At 43.2% G+C, this 20,035-nt stretch overlaps 2 protein-coding genes across 4 annotated transcripts; both read right to left on the bottom strand.

Moving 5' to 3' along the window:
• On the bottom strand, window positions 1–5,731 carry LOC105007526 (oocyte zinc finger protein XlCOF26). 3 transcript variants are annotated; one of them, XM_010866491.3, is made up of 5 exons: window positions 5,625–5,731; window positions 4,817–4,936; window positions 4,622–4,737; window positions 3,947–4,090; window positions 1–1,205 (listed from the first exon to the last, which is right to left on the bottom strand). In XM_010866491.3, the coding sequence occupies exons 2-5, from the start codon at window positions 4,920–4,922 to the stop codon at window positions 567–569; spliced, it is 1,005 nt and encodes a 334-aa protein (XP_010864793.2). In that variant the 5' UTR covers window positions 4,923–4,936; window positions 5,625–5,731; the 3' UTR covers window positions 1–566. The 3 variants fall into 3 exon arrangements, with proteins under 3 accessions (XP_010864793.2, XP_010864794.2, XP_010864791.2); XM_010866492.3 differs by lacking the exon at window positions 5,625–5,731 and adding an exon at window positions 5,383–5,614; XM_010866489.3 differs by lacking the exon at window positions 5,625–5,731 and adding an exon at window positions 5,203–5,367.
• A 1,232-nt stretch (window positions 5,732–6,963) lies between these two features.
• On the bottom strand, window positions 6,964–19,745 carry ndufv1 (NADH:ubiquinone oxidoreductase core subunit V1). Its single transcript, XM_010866488.2, has 11 exons — window positions 19,677–19,745; window positions 18,917–19,035; window positions 18,757–18,839; window positions 18,407–18,577; window positions 12,882–13,065; window positions 11,907–12,096; window positions 11,011–11,223; window positions 10,035–10,201; window positions 8,091–8,172; window positions 7,742–7,887; window positions 6,964–7,274 (listed from the first exon to the last, which is right to left on the bottom strand). The coding sequence occupies exons 2-11, from the start codon at window positions 19,025–19,027 to the stop codon at window positions 7,197–7,199; spliced, it is 1,425 nt and encodes a 474-aa protein (XP_010864790.1). The 5' UTR covers window positions 19,028–19,035; window positions 19,677–19,745; the 3' UTR covers window positions 6,964–7,196.
• Between the last annotated feature and the right edge of the window lie 290 nt (window positions 19,746–20,035).

Here is a 20,035-nt window from a genome sequence, read left to right as displayed (position 1 = left end):
TTAAAACAGTACTGGTTTTAATGTTATGAATTATTAATTGCAGATGCAATGCAAAATATAAAATACAACAAGATCCTGTAGTCAGACCAAAGACTTATATAGACCAATATTATTTACATGATCAGATGACACATTGATACAAAACTGAGCAGAATGGTAAACCATTAAACATGTTGATGAAATACAACAAAAAATAATCACAAGGCCATTCGATGGACTAGCTGTCAAGTCATTTGAATACAAAAACACTTTTAAAAAAGTTTAAAAAGTAAAATGCGTGCAATATAGAAACAGATTCCCACACTGGGGACACACTTGCAATTAACAATTATGTACACATTAGTAAAGAGGGTTTTTATACACAATATTTTTCTAAAAGCACTTTAACCAGGAACAAGCTAGAACTCAACAGAGCTTTTGAATAATGGGCTGTCAGACACTAGTTCAACATTTGAAAATAAAAGACACCCATTTACACCAAATTATATCTATTTTTTTTTTTAAAGAAATTAAATAAATCACATGAATTGTCCATGATGACAATCCTCTAAAAGACAATCTCCAGATTATCTCTTTTCGTCATCTGTGGCCTCTTCGTCCTCAGTGTGGACCTTCAGGTGTGCCTTCAGGTTGCTCTCTCGGCCAAAGCTCTTACCGCAGGTAGGGCAGTTGTGTCGGCCGGAGCTGTGAGCCCTAGCCTTGTGGGCATTCAGCTGCTCTGGCCGGGCGTAGCTCTCTTCACACTCTGAACAAGAGTGAGCTTTACGAGTCGGAGGTGGCCGCCCATGCTTTTCCTTCTTGTGGGCTCTGAGCAGGGCCACCGAGGAGAATGTGAGGTCACACTCGGCTTCAGGACAGGGTATCTGAAGTATCTCCTTCGGGTGCACTCTTTTCTCTCCGTTAGCAGACTCTCCCTCAGACTCAGTCACTTTCTTGGCAGGGCGGCCTCGTTTTTTTAACTTTCCATCACAATGCTGTTCGCCCGCAAAGTTCTCCTGGTGCATCACTAGTTCCACCTCAGTCTCAAAGCCACGTCTGCACTTGCCGCAACGGTGAGTTTTGGTGTCATCATCCTCTTCTTCCAATGGATGGGAGTGCTGGCTGAGACGGTGAGTGCGTAACTGGTTTGGGCCCCGGAATACCATGCCACAGTCCTTGCACACAAACTGCCTCTCCTTGCACAGCGTTCGGCGGTGGATTGTTAACTATGAGATATATCAACAGACAAAACATAGGAGGTGAAGGCAGGGTTGGTAACAGGATGGAGGGGAAAAAAATATAGCCCTTGAATAAAATACATATATAGCATACATTTTCTATAACAGTGCTATATTGTCATCTCTAGTGACAGACCACATACAGTGGGGAGAACAAGTATTTGATACACTGCTGATTTTGCAGGTTTTCCTACTTACAAAGCATGTAGAGGTCTGTAGTTTTTATCAAAGGTACACTTCAACTGTGAGAGACGGAATCTAAAACAAAAATCCAGAAAATCACATTGTATGATTTTTAAATAATTAATTTGCATTTTATTGCATGACATAAGTATTTGATCACCTACCAACCAGTAAGAATTCCGGCTCTCACAGACCTGTTAGTTGTTCTTTAAGCCCTCCTGTTCTCCACTCATTACCTGTATTAACTGAACCTGCTTGAACTTGTTACCTGTATAAAAGACACCCATCTACACATTCAAACAGACTCCAACCTCTCCACAATGGCCAAGACCAGAGAGCTGTGTAAGGACATCAGGGATAAAATTGTAGACCTGCACAAGGCTGGGGTGGCCTACAGGACAGTAGGCAAGCAGCTTGGTGAGAAGGCAACAACTGTTGGCGCAATTATTAGAAAATGAAAGAAGTTCAAGATGACGGTCAATCTCCCTCGGTCTGGGGCTCCATGCAAGATCTCACCTCGTGGGGCATCAATGATCATGAGGAAGGTGTGGGATCAGCCCAGAACTACATGGCATGAGAAGAGAGCTGGGACCACAGTCTCAAAGAAAGCCATTAGTAACACACTACGCCGTCATGGATTAAAATCCTGCATCGCACGCAAGTTCCCCTGATCAAGCCTGTGCATGTCCAGGCCCGTCTGAAGTTTGCCAATGACCATCTGGATGATCCATAGGAGGAATGAGAGAAGGTCATGTGGTCTAATGAGACAAAATTGACCTTTTTGGTCTAAACTCCACTCGCTGTGTTTGGAGGATGAAGGATGATGAGTACAACCCCAAGAACACCATCCCAAACGTGAAGCATGGAGGTGGAAACATCATTCTTTGGGGAAGCTTTTCTGCAAAGGGTACAGGACGATTGCACCGTATTGAGGGGAGGATGGATGGGGCCATGTATCACAGGATCTCGGCCAACCACCTCCTTCCCTCAGTAAGAGCATTGAAGATGGGTTGTGGCTGGGTCTTCCAGCATGACAACGACCCGAAACACACAGCTAGGGCTACTAAGGAGTGGCACCATAAGAAGCATCTCAAGGTCCTGGAGTGGCCTAGCCAGTCTCCAGACCTGAACCCAATAGAAAATCTATGGAGGGAGCTGAAAGTCTGTATTGCCCAGCGACAGCCCTGAAACCTGAAGGATCTGGAGAAGGTCTGTATGGAGGAGTGGGCTAAAATCCTTGCTGCAGTGTGTGCAAAACTGGTCAAGAACTACAGTAAACATATGATCTCTGTAATTGCAAAGAAAGGTTTCTGTACCAAATATTAAGTTCTGCTTTTCTGATGGATCAAATATTTTAATATACATTAATTACTTAATCATACAATGTGATTTTCTGGATTTTTGTTTTAGATTGGGAAGACCTGCAAAATTGTCAGTGTATCAAATACTTGTTCTCCCCACTGTATGGTATAAGAGAAAATAGCCTTATTAAAACAAGCATCTAAATCGCCATGGCCATCCAAACACACTAATGTAGTAAAATGCATAAAACAAAGAATATGAAACGCTAAAACAAATATTAACATTATACATTTAGGATAACATTTAATTTAAATGATTTCATTTTTATATACGCGGTATGTGATGAGGTCAGAAACAGTATCCTGAATAGGGTGTCCAATAGAACTCTATTCAGCAATTGAGACCTAACTCTTGGCTTCAGAGACCATTGTTTTAATGCTAATTTCCTAGCTCACAGGTGGTGCAGTGCTCTTTTTAGCACCAAAGTGTCCACCACAGTCTAGGGTTGAGCCTTGACTATATGCCACTATTTGATGAGTGGCTGGGAATCGCCATGGGAGTTCCAAATTTGCCAGCATTACCCAGGAAGTGGGAGAAATCGTCTGCCGCCATTTCCCGATTCGGAACTTCTTAGGTGGCTTTAACAACTGCAAAACTAACTGCGGTCATCAGGTGAGTACCTTCATTACATTGACCCATGTGACTTCCTTATTTGAGCTGCCATGTGAAAAAAAGGAGGAAGGCATGCCACGACATTCAACGCTCCTCAATCTGTTTGAAATGGTTGCAACGAGACACAGGCACAGATTCAACTGATTGATTCAACAAGGCATTGTATTCAACCACCACTCCAGGGTACGAAGCGGCACTGTTTCTTATTACATTTATTAACTATGAAGTAATCCAATGCGATAGAATAGACTGCTCCTTCGACGATCAGCATCAGCCGACTTGAAGGCACATTAACAATAACTGTCACAATCAGAAAACATCTCCCACCAAATCACCCTCCATAAACCTGGTTCATTCAAACCCAAAATGCGATGTACATTGTAGGTTTTCAGCTGAGAAATAGATTTTCAGGGGGTGGAAACTTGGCAAGCAACAAATCTAAAACACTTCCCCCGAGGACATAATCAAGCATCTGACCAAATCACATCAGATATTAGTTCAGGGTTCACTAATGTTACTGGGTTGGTTTCTTCCTTCACTCACACACACACACACGTTTAAATGAAAATCACCTCAGAGAAGGTCCGGAAGCTTGTCTGGCAGTGGGGGCAGCGGAAGGGCTTGTCTTCAAGACTGTGTGAGGCCTGATGCTGGGTCAGCTCTTCCGAAGTGGGGAAGGTACGATCGCAAACATAACAGGTAAAAAGTGTATTGGTCTGCAAAATAACACAAAACAGAAAATAACTGACATCATTAGAGGATTACTGAATGATGCTTCCGTTTGAAGTTCTTAACAGTGTTTGTCATTTTATCTTAATCATCACTCAATGCTTCTATGTCCTTGAACTGCTCAGAATAGTGAAGCAGTAAAATCAATGCTCATTGACTAACCCAGGGGTCCTGCGGAGGTTGGTGTAATTTGTCAATGCGGACCAGGCTTGGGATTTTTGTAATCAAAATATTGTTGCCTTGGCTTACTGACCTCAAGCAACTGGGCAACAAATTGTTTTTAACTACTTAACCATGATAGGGCTGACAGGGTTGTCTAGAGCCCACTCGCTTACCCAGATAAATGGTAATTGGTTTATTAATGTATTCCGAGAGGAGAGAGCATCTCGATGAATGGCACAAATGTTTAGTGTTTTAGAGACCCTTGGTGCATACCATGCTGTTATCTTGGAAGGCATAGCAGTCTGTTTTAAGTGTTGTGGCAGAAGTTGACTAAAAAACCCTGTTTCTTCTTTTACCTGCTGGAGCGACTGATTGTATTCCTCACGGTGGCTTTTTCTCATGTGCCTTTCCTTAGATTTAGGATTACAGAATGTGATGAAGCACTGAAAACATTGCAGGCTGTCGTGTTGATCTACAATGAGAGGAAATATTGAATTTAAAAATGTCTGCACATAAATATCTGAAACGTGCAAATAAAAAGGTAAACTTACAAGGTTGGGGAGCAGGGACGGTCTGGGATTTTATAGACGTTGTGGAACTGGTCATCACATCTTCCCCCAGAATTACCTGTTCAATGTCCAACACACCCAACTCCATTTTGGCGTCTGAATCTACCCCACAACAGAAATTCTAGTTTACAGCTGTCTCGAAAAAATATATAAGCACCAGATGCTACAACAGTATACATTAAACCCAAGTATGTCGAATATATATTTTTGGTCTATTTAATAACATTTGATTTTTTTAGAATGTTTTTTATTTTATTTTAAAGGGCAAACAATTGCTAGTAAATATTAACCGCTGTAATTGAATGCCACAACCACAGCCTAGTAAAAGGAACATCGCTTTGGATTAAATTATTTAAAAACTTGATTACATTGCATGTGGAATGATTATATAGCAAGCTAGCTAGCTAACATAAACGTGCAAGTCTGGTGCCGCGCGTTTTGAAATCGCAGAATCCTGAGTACAAACCGGGGTCCAATAAATAAATTATGCAGTAAGATTTAAAACAAATAATGATAATAGACCGCAAATAACTAAACAAAGTAGGTACCTTGCTAAAACTTCTGCCAACCACTACAGACAAAACAAAGGGGAGGGGGGGGGATTTTAAACTGGACGCAGACATTATCGTGCGTGCCTTACGCCGCGAAGTAAACCACGCACCGACTTCAACATTATAAAACCGTAAAAATGTTCCGTTTAAATAATTAAATAACATTCGCCATAATGTCGAACATTAATGGACCGTTACATATTTTTGAAATTACAAATGAAAGGTCATCCGTTACCTACTTTCCAAACCGTCCAATGAAGTGGAGTCGATTTGAGTGTGTGTGTGTGTGTGTGTGATACTTGACCCATATCACGTGACATCATCTTAGCGAAAGGCAACCGAACTTGTCTGAAACCTTTGACCTTACGTCGAAAACCTGAAGCCTTAAAAAGTGTGCAAGGTAGTGACATCTCCTGGTCAGAAATAAAGATGAAATCGTTAATGTTTATAAACATGTTTTTAACATCACGTTGGATCAGACTCCAAGGCGCAATGGTAAGGTTTACTTATTGACAATGGGAATACTTTCAAGCCTTTGCAATTACCTTTTTTAAGAAAGGCTCGTGGGAAAATCACCGATGTAACATCACGGGACTGAGTAATGTTTCAAAATTATTTATGTAATGTTTAGAAATTGGTTATGGTGACGGACTCAAAATTACAATGAACAGAAATGCAAATGCAACATCTTCCAAATATTTGCAGTCAAAGTTAATATAAGGAAATCAGTTAATTGAGATGAAATCATTAAGCCCTAATGTCTGAATTTCACATTACTAGTTATTTAACCAGGTAAGTATGCTAAGCACAAATTCTTTGCTACAGCAACTACCTGGGAACAAGTTAATAGTTCGCAATTGTTTGTCATAGATACCTTCAATCCAGAACATCCCAAAAATTCCTTCCAGTAATTGAATATTGTTTGAATGAACTGAATATAGAGGGATATTTTCAGTTCTCCTGCAACATGATGTTCCCCATCTAGTCTGACAGTGCTTGAAGATCTACAAGGAAAAATTTAATCAACTGCCAAAATCCCGGTGTAGGCATACCCAAGAATCCTTAAAGCTGTGATCACTGCTGAAGGTGCTTCGACAAAGTAAGAAACTGGCCCATTTCTAAAAACCTTTTTCACTTTATCATTATGCGGTACAATGTGTAGATGGCAAAAAATGCTATTAAATAAAATAATTCTAAAACACAAAATGTGGAGAATGGGGTCTGAATACATTTTGAAGAATTACTGTAGAGAGTATATGTATGATCCTAATTCAGACTGCAAACTTTAAGGATTAAATCAGATGATCTGTACAACTGTGTACATGTATATTTACACATCTCCTGTGAATTATATCACATCAATAAGGTACGGAGCCCTGGAGGTGACATAAAATAATTTTTTGCTCTCGTTCTTTTAGAAGACGTGCTCTCGTTCTTTTAGAAGACGTGCTCTTGTTCTTTTTTTTAAAAATTAAAAGAGCTCTGTAATAAGATTACAAGACACTGATAATTTTTGTATACATTTTTTGGTGAGACTTGACACATCTGTTATAATAGACAGATTTTTCAAAATGAAGAAAAAGTTCCAGTTCCGATTTTATTTTTTTACTCTTAAAATGGACAACACGTATTTACAGTACAACTGTTGAATCACTTACATATTTTGGGATTCAAAGAGAGTTAGGGAGAGTAGGTTTCAAGATGAGTGAAGGGAAACACATTTTTGTCTAAATATTTTCTGAACCAAGGGTAAAGAACAATACAGAACAACCAAGGCCATTTTCAGGAGAGACAGAGAACAAAGGAGTGATTTAAGCCCTGGCCTGCTGCTTTTGCTGGAACTCTGCAATTCGGGTCTCCATTATAGGCCTGAAGTGTCTAATCAAACCCTGCAGAAAAAAATGGAAAGAAGGATAGAGAGGGTTAAGAGTGAGTTGCCCCACTACATTAATAATAAAATAAAAAACGGTCTGTTAGACTGACAAAGGCAAAGAAAAACTTTATTCACAGCCAGTGTACTCCATTGCTTCACTTCACTTCACACATTCTGGTATATTTTGACACTGTCAAACCTCTTTTCAGCTAACATTTGCATGTGCTAAGAAAGCATGGTTCAAAACCATGTGCTGTAACCTGGCCAGCCCAGTACAGTTCGGCATAGCTACACTTGGCCTCAAGTATAAACCATGCCTGCTAAGTTGATCCACAAGCTCGTCGCAAATTGCACACTGCCTTATAATAGGCCGTAGACTCCCTATGGCTGTGGTCAAGAAGTAGTGAACTAAAAATAAGTCAGTACATTGGAAATAAGCATTCAGTAAATAGGCTCAATTCATAGTCTATTGTCAGTGTTTACCTGGACGGGCCACGCAGCTCCGTCACCCAGGGCGCAGATGGTGTGCCCCTCGATCTGCTTACTGATCTCCCAGATCATATCGATCTCAGCAGCCCGTGCATCGCCCTTCACAAAGCGCCACATCATTTTGTTCATCCAGTCCACTCCTTCACAAAGGACAGAGGGAACGAGTTAATAAGTCAGACAGAGATGGGACTGGGATTGAGAGTATCAATGCCAAGGCACAATGCTTGGTTCAAAACACTAAGACAGTAGGTGGATTTGTCGAAGTTAGAACAACTTAAAATGAGAACCAGAACAGCCCAAAATGGTGGGTCAACCAGAATGTGTCAGATGAGGATTTCCTTACCCTCCCTGCAGGGGGTGCACTGGCCACAGCTCTCATGTTTATAGAACTCAATCAAGCGGGCGATTGCTCGGATGACGTCTGTCTGCAATGACAGAATCAATTTCTCAACAAAATATCTCAGCGTGTCAGATGCAATTTCTGTTCTTCAAGGTGTTATGTCCTTTGTTTTATATTCAACCAATAAGGTGGAGTGCTATATAGTCAAAGTAGCCATGTCCAAGTGCTGTAAATATGCAAAAAGTGGATTGCGTGAATACAGCCCTTGGCTGTTATACACTGGCTCTATGCCACAAACCCTAGATGTGTTTTACTGACATTATAAACTTACTGCCACACACTAAACATGTTTTAATTCGGGGTTAAAATCAGACAGTTTATAATTATACAAATACGTCCAGTTTCCCAGATTAACCATAGTTCTGTACTAAAATAAAAATTCTATAGCCTAATGAGTCTCTTGTGGACAGACTACATAAACAGTACCGTGGGTCCCTCATTATAGTTAGGTGTTTGAGATTACAAACCGCATTAGTGCCAATGCTGTTCGTAGACAAATAGTTTTCTGTATAGACCACCTCTGAAAATTAGGGATGCACCGATACTAGACCCTTGTACTTGTACTCACGGAAATATGCCGATACCACGTCATGGAAACATTAAGTGAAACTCGATGGTTGTGTCGCCTCTGGACGCGTAAGTATGGAATACTGTATAGAACTCAGATTGGTAATGCGGGACAACAGAGACGTCAGAAATGACGAGTAGTGCAAGTTCAGCTAAATTGTCATGAGGAGGACAAGATAAATTAACACAATTATTTTTATCAAACATCGTTAGACACTGCGCAGAGTTCAATGAGTATGCTAATGCTAGTAGCGCAGAACCACAACAACCAACACAAATACTGAAGAAAGACCAGAGCATGAAATATTCAATGAATCGCCCTCAGTTTACTATTAACGTCCTGCACGTTCAGAGTATCAAACTAGCTAGTGAGGTAAGAGAAAAGTCACTGGCGGTTTGTGGTGAACTGTCAGTAAGTGGCTGTCACATTCATATAAAGGTAGCCATCGTCTGAGGGACAATTCAAGGTAGGAAATGGAAGAAGTTCAAGATGACGGTCAATCTCCTTCGGTCTGGGGCTCCATGCAAAATCTCACCTCATGGGGCACCAATGATCATGAGGAAGGTGAGGGACCAGCCCAGAACTACATGGCAGGACCTGGTCAATGACCTGAAGAGAGCTGGGACCACAGTCTCAAAGAACCATAAGTAACACTACGCCGTTGTGGATTAAAATCCTGCAGCACACGCAAGGTCCCCCTGCTCAAGCCAGCGCATGTCCAGGCCCATCTGAAGTTTGCCAATGACCATCTGGATGATCCAGAGGAGGAATGGGAGAAGGTCATGTGATCTGATGAGACAAAAATAGAGCTTTTTGGTCTAAACTCCACTCGCCGTGTTTGGAGGAAGAAGAAGGATGAGTACAACCCCAAGAACACCATCCCAACCGTGAAGCATGGAGGTGGAAACATCATTCTTTGGGGATGCTTTTCTGCAAAGAGGACAGGACGACTGCACAGGGCCAAAATCCCTGCTGCAGTGTATGCAAACCTGGTCAAGAACTACTGGAAACTACTCTGTAATTGCAAACAAAGGTTTCTGTACCAAATATTAAGTTCTGCTTTTCTGATGTATCAAATATTTATGTCATGCAATAAAATGCAAATTAATTACTTAAAAATCATACAATGTAATTGTCTGGATTTATGTTTTAGATTCCGTCACTCAGTTGAAGAGTACCTATGATACAAATTACAGACCTCTACATGCTTTGTAAGTGGGAAAACAGTATAAAATACTTGTTCTCCCCACTGTATGAGAAACTGCCTTGCTGCGTGTCTGGGAAACCAACCCCTACTGTGTGAATTAAAGAAATCTTACAGATTTGTCCATGACAATGAGAGCGGCAGTGCCAAGGCCAGTCTGGGCCTGCACCAGGCCGTCAAAGTCCATCAGCACTGTGTCGCACACCGAACGGGGGATGAGGGGTGTGGACGAGCCTCCAGGGATTACACAAAGCAGGTTGTCCCAGCCGCCGCGCACACCACCTGGTAGAAAGAGACATTCATTCTGGATTAATTGAGGCTTTGTGTGTCAATCTGCTAAACAATCTTTGATTGTGCTATGGGACCTTGAGTGTGTAGTAATGCCCATTTCAGTAGTACAATGTTTACCCAAATGTGTCAAATAGAAACTGTTTGGCAAAACAATTAGCAACTGAGTTCACTTATTTAAACAAATATTTGCATTTCCCAGGGATTCTTTACTTGAAAATTTTGTACCCTTATTTTACCAGATAAGTATAACTTAGAAAACAGTCATTTTCAGCAACAGCCTGGGAGCCATTAGGGCAAAACACCGTTCTCGGACAGAATGGTATTTTTCAAACCTGCTCAGGGTTTTGATCTAGCCAACTTTGTTTCTAGTCAGATTCTCTACAAGGGGTGTCAAATTCATTATATTCCAAAGAAGACCTAGTGTCAGCATATTTTTGTTTTCTCCTTTCACTTTGTGTCCAAATAAGACCATGACAACCTTGAGAGTAAAATCCTGCCCGAACTCAGCTCTCCATGGAAATAGTTTGCCACCTGTGCAACCAGTAGGCTGTGCAAGAACTATCCTTCCGCACCACTTGAAGACAAAATCCGTATACTGTACATCTTAGAACTGACATTCATTACCAGATGTTTGCTCACTAATTGCACTGGAATGCAGCACAGCTGAAAATCCTCACTGTGTGGTTCAGTGTTTACAGCCACTGAACCATACACACGTGACAGAATTTGACTTTTCCAATAGTGTTCTCCCTCTTCAACAGTGTAAAAATAAATAACTTTATAATGCTGTTAGTATGTACCTGCGTGTCTCTCAATGAGGTCCTTTAGGGGAATGGACATCTCCTCCTCCACAGTGCAAGGGGTGTTGACATGGCCCGAGATGTTAAAAAGCTTTGTGCCAGAATTCCTCTCCCTGCCAAAGCCAAGAAACCACGTGCCACCGCGGCGACAAATGGTTGGCGCCACAGCTACTGTTTCCACGTTGGCAACAGTCGTTGGGCAACCAAACACACCTGGGAGGGAATAAAACAGCAGACTAGTTTAGAATGACACATTTAGAAGAAAACCTCCAAGAAGAGTTGAATGTAATTGGCATGGAATTCAGTGTTATAATGAAATTGACATAATTGTTAGTAAAATCAATAATGTCTGCTGGGCTACCCAAAACTACGTGCTCCGGCTAAAAGCTGGATTGGAACTTACCCTTTCGGGGATTCCAGTTGCTAAGTGAATGCATATCAGACAGTCCGTTACTTTAGTCTTGGCAAGCAATTACAGTATATATAAAGTCTGACTGTTGCGATCAAATCTTTTCATTTTCTGTAAAAGGTAATGCCTATTGCAAAAAGTTTCATAACTACGATCTAATCGCTTTCTATAAAAGAGAATGCCTATGATTAAATTGAGATTTCAATATAAATTAGTTTAATGAAACATTTGGTAGTGGAATACATCTTTGGGAAATAAGGTTTATTAGTAGTAGATATATTCACTAGCCTGCCTAAAACATGTTAAGAGTGGTGTTGAATTATTTAGTTGCAGGAAAGTTTTAAAACAAATGTTCAGATGCCCCACAAATTAAATCAAATAAGATGAATTTGAAATCATATGGTTTTAAAAATCATCAAGCATTGATCATATTGTATGGATACTATATAGCGGTAGGAATGTTCCCCTTTCCACCTCAGTAACCCACCAACGTCAGCTGGGAATGGGGGCTTCAGACGGGGCTTTCCCTGCTTGCCCTCGAGTGACTCGATGAGTGCCGTCTCCTCTCCACAGATGTAGGCACCGGCACCACGCATTACGAACACATCAAAGTCGTAGCCTGAGCCACAGGCATTCCTCCCAATCAAACCAGCCACATATGCCTCGTTGATGGCTACCTGGGGGTCAATGCCAAAATCAAAGAGAACTGAAATTAAATCAAATTGCCTTTAACATACACATGTTGAATTTACTTTGTCACTTTTATGCTTTCATTGACAGGAAAGAAATTTGCAAAACAGAAGTGTTTGTGGTTAAATACCAATAAAGCCAGAATCACCCCACTTATGGTGCTGTGGTATGTTCGCACCGGAGGTAGGGGCTGAGACTGCTGGACCACCCAAGCCTGACTTTTTTTTTGTTCACACCTAAATCACAATTACCTTATAAACAATGTTCGATTGACTATTTACACAGACTATATTTTTACTGGCCCGAACTGAATAAAAGTTGGTTGACTGGCATCTTGTGTGTCACTGCTAGCAAGTGCTTAGGTAGGCATAGTTAACATGACACTTGACACTGTCAACATGCCATGTCCATATGGTTTCTATATCCATATTCAACAGACTATGTCACGGACTACATCCGTGAATGGTTTCTCCCTCTTCACAACATGATAGGCCCTTCCAGGGTAGTGACTGTCTGTCTACTGGCCTGACGTTAGGTTTTACAGAGTTATTGTTGAACCCAGGCCTAGTGTTTGCTGTTTTTTCCAGTGGTTCCTTTCAACTGGTCACCAATTAGGTCATAGACAATCAACTGAGGGGAACAGTAATTAGTACAGGAGAGCAGCCAAAAACTGCAGACACTATGGAATCAATGGAATCAGTCTAACACCGAAGCTCTGAAAGGTGGTTATAATATACTTGGTTGTTCTGTTTCACATAGCCTCAGCTCTCACCTGCAGGTTGGAGGACTCGTTGTAGAACTCTCCCCTAATGTAGATGTAAGCAGCACGGGCTCCCATGGCCCTGCCAGCCACCAGGCAGCCCTCCACGAGCTTGTGGGGGTCGTTGCGCATAATCTCCCTGTCCTTACAAGTGCCTGGCTCTCCTTCATCTGCGTTCACCACCAGGTACTTTGGCCTAAAGAACAAGTGGAGAAGATACAGTCAAATGGGGGTACAGTGTGAAGTTGTACTACATGTTGACCTCCGGTAGTTTAGCATTTCATCCCACTTATGGTTATACTGAGGATTGGGTAGGCTGACCCTACATCAGTAGCTAGAGGAAAGATTTGTTGTACGATTCACCCTGACATTAATGGGAAAGTTTGTCCTAGAATCATATTTGGGTGAACTAACACTTTGACTTTGTTCTTGAATGCCCATGGAGTCATTTTTCACAATGGGATATTATTCAACTCTGTTCCAGGCTGTAATTAGCATTATTAGCCTTGCCATAGCTTTGTCCACATTCATGAACTGAAACTGCAGTTTTTGTCGCTCAAAATGCACAGTTTCAATTCACGAATTTGGAAGATGCTAATAATGCTAATTCCAGGCTGGGACAAGGTTGAATTATGACTTGTTGTGAAAATAACTCAATGGACCATCAAGAACAACTCAAGCTAAGTGTTATTTCACCCAAATACGAGGATGAACTATCCCTTTAAAATGTACCTTCCAAAATTGCTCCCACCTTGTGGAGGTTAGCTAAATTACATTAACAACACATTAAAACCAACTTTCTTACAAATGCTATTGTTGTTTAAGCCAATTTGATTATTCTATACTCAATTAAGTGTTTGTTTTCTCAACAGACACTTTGTGAACTGTGTAGAATTTTAGAAGCTGGAAAATTTTTGGCCCTGTCTTCCATTGTTGGCTTGAAAAGAAATAAAGCCAAGTAAAGCCAGTGAAATAGAGGTATGGTGCTAGTTTTCCATTTGACAACATCATTGCAAAGACATACAACAGTAGGCTAATCACAAAATGTTTTTTTCCTTTTTAATTTGCATGAAGAATGCATGAATGCTTTTTACAAGCAAAAATGAATGGAGGAATTGAAGGAGGGAAGGCATACAAAACAGAAACGCCACCCTTTCACTAACAAAACTGGTGCCCAGCTTCCTGTCATCACAGACCTCCAGCCCAAGTGGTGTCTGCGCTGGGTGTGCGGGATCATTAGTGACCCTTCACACTTATTCCACAAACTGTTCGCCCTCCTACCATCAGGTAGGCAGTACAGGTCTCTTCGGTCCAGCACCAGCAGGCTTAGCAAAAGTTTTTTCCCATCCACTGTAACCCTGCTAAGCTGTGGCCCATCACTTTCTACACCCCCGCCACTCAGGTCCTTATTGCACTACTCCTTTGTACTACTCTGACACTGACTTGCACGTTTTTCCAGTCGTTGCAGGTACGCGTCTACCTCCAGAACCTCACCGCTGCTATCCCTGCATTTCAGTGGTACATGCCCCCTGTACATTCAGTTGGCCTCTTTGCACATTTAGAATTGCCATTGTGCCTGCAAAGTATTTTATTTTTTTACTCTTCAAAATTGTAATTTAATGCCATAATCTTAATTCATGTGTAAAACTTGCATCCCTGGTGGCATGTGTATAAAAAAAATTGGCAACTTTGCACACTCATCAGTCACTGTATCGTCACTTAAGAAATCTAAACAGAGTATTAACATTGACAATGCAATTAGGGGTGGGAATCGATACAGTATTGCAATGTTTTCCCCATATCATTGTAACGATACATTTACACCAAGAATCATTTATTTAATGCCAAATTCTTGGAGATTGTAGCATTGATAAACATTTTGAGGACCGGGACGTCGCCCGGTATGGCACAGTCGGGGCCCCACCCTGGAGCCAGGCCCGGGGTTGGGGCTCGTATGCGAGCACCTGGTGGCCGGGCCTTTCCCCACGGGGTCCGGCCAGGCTCAGCCCGAACGAGCGACGTGGGGCCGCCTTCCCGTGGGCTCACCACCTGCAGGAGGGACCATAAGGGGTCGGTGCATAGAGGATCGGGCGACAGTCGAATGCGGGGGCCTCGACAACCTGATCCCTGGACACGGAAACTAGTCCTAGGGACGTGGAACGTCACCTCGCTGGCGGGAAGGAGCCTGAGATCGTGCGTGAGGTTGAGAGGTTCCGACTAGAGGTAGTCGGGATCACCTCTACGCACGGCTTGGGCTCTGGAACCACACTCCTTCTTGGAGTCTCTGGGAGGGGTGCTAGAAAGTGCTTTGACTGGGGACTCCATCGTTCTACTGGGGGACTTCAACGCCCACGTGGGCAACAACAGTGACACCTGGAGGGCCGTGATTGGGAGGAACGGACCCCTGATCTGAACCCGAGTGGTGTTCAGTTATTGGACATCTGTGCTAGTCACAGTTTGTCCATAACGAACACCATGTTCAAGCATAAGGGTGTCCATCAGTGCACGTGGCACCAGGACACCCTAGGCCGTAGGTCGATGATCGAATTTGTTGTCGTTTCATCGGACCTGCGGCCGTATACCTTAGACACTCGGGTAAAGAGAGGGGCAGAGCTGTCAACTGATTTGGATCCGATGGCGGGGGAGGAAGCTGGACACTCGGCAGACCCAAGCGTACTGTAAGGGTCTGCTGGGAACGTCTGGCTGAGTCTCCTGTCAGAGAGATCTTTAACTCCCACCTCCGTCAGAGCTTCGACTGGATCCCGAGGGAGGCTAGAGATATTGAGTCCGAGCGGACCATGTTCTCCACCTCCATTGTCGAAGTGGCCGCTCGGAGCTGTGGCCGTAAGGTCTCCGGTGCCTGTCGAGGCACCAATCCCCGAACCCGGTGGTGGACACCGGAAGTAAGGGATGCCGTCAAGCTGAAGAAGGAGTCTTATCAGGCCTGGTTGGCTTGTGGGACTCCTGAGGCAGCTGACGGGTACCGGCAGGCCAAGCGGACTGCAGCCCAGGTGGTTGTGGGGGCAAAAGCTCAGGCCTGGGAGGAGTTCAGTGAGGCCATGGAGAAGGACTATCGGTTGGCCTCGAAGAGATTCTGGCAAACCGTCCGGCACCTCAGGAGAGGGAAACAGTGTCCTACCAACGCTGTTTACAGTGGAGGTGGGCAGCTGTTGACCTCAACTGGGGATGTCGTCGGGCGGTGGAAGGAGTACTTCAAGGATCTCCTCAATCCCGCCGTCACGTCTTCCATTGAGGAAGCAGAGGCTGAGGGCTCAGAGGTGGACTCGTCCATCACCCGGGCTGAAGTCACTGAGGTAGTCAAGAAACTGCTCTGTGGCAAGGCACCGGGAGTGGATGAGATCCGCCCTGAGTACCTCAAGTCTCTGGATGTTGTGGGGCTGTCTTGGTTGACACGCCTCTGCAGCATCGCGTGGCGGTCGAGGACAGTGCCTCTGGGATGGCAGACCGGGGTGGTGGTCCCTCTTTTTAAGAAGGGGGACCGGAGGGTGTGTTCCAACTACAGGGGGATCACACTACTCAGCTTCCCCGGGAAAGTCTATGCTAGGGTTCTGGAGAGGAGAATACGGCCGATAGTAGAACCTCGGATTCAGGAGGAACAGTGTGGTTTTCGTCCAGGCCGTGGAACACTGGACCAGCTCTATACCCTCTACAGGGTGATGGAGGGTTCATGGGAGTTTGCCCAACCAATCCACATGTGTTTTGTGGATTTGGAGAAGGCATTCGACTGTGTCCCTCGCGGCATCCTGTGGAGGGTGCTTCGGGAATATGGGGAGCTTGGTCCGCATTGCCGGCAGTAAGTCAGACTTGTTCCCTGTACATGTTGGACTCCGGCAGGGCTGCCCTTTGTAACCGGTTCTGTTCGTAATTTTTATGGACAGAATTTCTAGGCGCAGCCAGGGGCCGGAGGGTGTCAGGTTTGGGGACCACACGATTTCGTCTCTGCTCTTTGCGGATGATGTTGTCGTGTTGGCCCCTTCAAGCCAGGACCTTCAGCATGCACTTGGACGTTTTGCAGCCGAGTGTGAAGCGGTGGGGATGAAAATCAGTACCTCCAAATCCGAGGCCATGGTCCTCAGTCGGAAAAGGGTGGCTTGCCCACTTCAGGTTGGTGGAGAGTGCCTGCCTCAAGTGGAGGAGTTTAAGTATCTAGGGGTCCTGTTCACGAGTGAGGGAAGGATGGAACGGGAGATTGACAGACGGTTCGGTGCAGCTTCTGCAGTAATGCGGTCGATGTATCGGTCTGTCGTGGTGAAGAAAGAGCTGAGCCGTAAGGCGAAGCTCTCGATTTCCCGGTCAATCTACTTTCCTACTCTCACCTATGGTCATGAGCTTTGGGTCATGACCGAAAGGACAAGATCCCGGATACAGGCGGCTGAAATGAGCTTTCTCCGCAGGGTGGCTGGGCGATCCCTTAGAGATAGGGTGAGAAGCTCGGTCACCCGGGAGGAGCTCAGAGTAGAGCCGCTGCTCCTCCACATCGAGAGGGGTCAGCTGAGGTGGCTTGGGCATCTGTTTCGGATGCCTCCGGAACGCCTTCCTAGGAGACCCCGGGGAAGACCTAGGACACGCTGGAGGGACTATGTCTCCCGGCTGGCCTGGGAACGCCTCGCTGTCCCCCCGGAAGAGCTGGAGGAAGTGTCTGGGGAGAGGGAAGTCTGGGCATCCCTGCTTAGACTGCAGCCCCCGCGACCCGGCCCCAGATAAGCGGAAGAAAATGAATGAATGTGGCATTGGGGTTAGAATGGTTACCAAACCAGCCACGCAGGTGGGTGCTCACACAGGGTTCTATACAGTGCAAGAGTTTTAATTGCATTTTTGGGACATGAAAATATTCTGAATTAAAATTAGAATATGCATGATATGATTTATAGCTGAAGATCTACCTTCAAAATGGAAAATCTGAATGGAGCGTTATAAGATTAATTCCAAGTACAACTGGGTTATTTTACAGAGTTTTCTTCACATGCTTGATGGGTGCAATTAGTAACGAAAAACTTGAAATCCTTATCAGCATTCAGATTCAAGCTAGCAAGTGGCACCAGAAGATGAAAGTGCTGTTGTCTGTCTCTGATATTTTGTATGTGTTTGGAAATTTAGCAAGATATCACATTACTTGTTACTAGATAAACTTGTATTACTTAGCAACATTACATAGCATAAACATTGTGTATTACTGAGTCATGCTTTATTAAAATGTTTCTAAAATAACTTTTAGAAACAAGTATTTTCTAATTGGCTACTATTTGTTCTATACCTGCTTCAGAGTACATTTTCTACGTTCACAATGCTCACCTGCACAAACAAATCTTTTAAATGAAATCAGCGAATTCTCAGATGGATTTAATCCATTTCTGGGACCAATGACAACAGTTAAAATGTGTTCTTATTAAGTTGGTGGGAAAGAAAAATCTAGACTCATCTTGGAAATTAACTCAGATGGCCATCCAATGGGAATGGCTAGCCATGCTAGGGAAACGTTGCAATATACCTTCAGCGGCAGAGGCAGTACCACTGACCTGCCATCACTGGGCTTGTTCATGAATCCCCACTTCATGCCTGTGGGGAACCCAGCTCCACCTCTTCCCCTAAGCCCAGAGACTTTGATCTCGTTGAGGATCCAGTCCACCCCCTTCAGAAGGATCTCTTTGGTCTTGTACCAGTCACCACGACTCAGAGCTCCCTTCAGCCTGAGACATAAAAGATGTCAAATTTATAACTTTATCTGCAAAATATTCAATAATATTTGGATGATACTGTATGGATACCTAATATGTATGCAATGTTTTCAATGTCCATAATAAAAAGGCCAACTTTTCTTAAGTTTTCTACAATGTTATGGGGTATAGAGAACAGTTTGTGATGGTACCTCCAGTCATGTCGACCATACAGGTTGGTGAAAATTCTATCTTGGTCAGCAAGGGGTCCAAACGTTGTCTTCTTTGGTGGTGCCTAAAATAAATTGCCAAACATTCATATATGCAGTTGGTAAGCAAAACCTTTGCTTACACAAGTTGTGTGAAAATTACCTCAACAGCTGTGCTGTTGAATCGTGTGATGGCAGTCACTCTGCCTTGACAGACAGTAGCTGGGGCACGAGCCGCTGCACGCACCAAAGCACGCCGGGACAAGGACAACATCTTGATTACTGGTTGAGGAAGGAATGCAGGAAAACAAAAAATGAGTGGATAGTTCAGCTATAGTTTTATGCAATCACAATATAAAATTAAATCCTCTGGCCCTCTGTTGCAAAGCTACAGTTTTATCTCCAAAAAAAAATAGGACTATGATGCAATGTGACACAAGAATACAATTTAAACATTAGTAACCTATCTAACTTACTGGAAAAACCTACATACTATCAGAAACACGAGCAGCCACTGAACAAAACAAACATCGGTCTTTACATAACTACTACCAGGGAGCGTAGCTAATCAGTTAGGTAAAGATGCATACTTCTGAATAATTATCATGACATTCTCCTTATAGAGCATAAGGAAATGCCTTCATAAAATAATGCAAATCCCAAAAACATTTCCCCTGGCACTGCACAGTCAGGACCAGCATACACCACACTATGACCTCCACTGTGCTTGTACTAGCTAACATTAGCTAGCTTGAATGACAGAAACACTGGATAAGGGGTACATAAAACTAAACCAAGATTCATGATATTGATGTTTTTCTTTCGTTTTACTGTCCTATTCGGCTCATCCTACAGGTTTTCTATTGTTTTGGTTTTTTACAGGTAAAGCATCCATATTTTCATTCCAAAAGAGTTTTACGTACCTTTGCGTTGCCTAATCCGAGCTTGTTACAAGATATGCTCAGCCTCTTGTGAGCAACATTAAAGAAACACTTCCGGGTCACAAAAATCTGTAATTTTTCAAAATAAAAGAGACCGACGAATTACTTAAAAACTGAGATAAATTGAGTTTATTAATTGTTTGAGAACATGTACCTCTCAAAACATTGACAACAATTCAAATATGATCATATTTACGAGTAATTTCGATAAAAAATGTGTGTTAAAACACGTTCCAAGGGTAACATTCAGACAATGCCAATGGCAGAATATGGAATACATATTGCCTCATAACTCATAAACTATTAAATAGAGAGAAATCTCAAAGAGAAAGCAGTGTAGG

This window comes from Esox lucius, chromosome 10 (genome assembly GCF_011004845.1).
Source record: "Esox lucius isolate fEsoLuc1 chromosome 10, fEsoLuc1.pri, whole genome shotgun sequence".
In the NCBI taxonomy this organism is placed as follows: domain Eukaryota; kingdom Metazoa; phylum Chordata; class Actinopteri; order Esociformes; family Esocidae; genus Esox; species Esox lucius.
The sequence above is the reverse complement of the archived record's forward strand: the minus strand, read 5'-3'. Positions and strand labels throughout refer to the sequence as shown.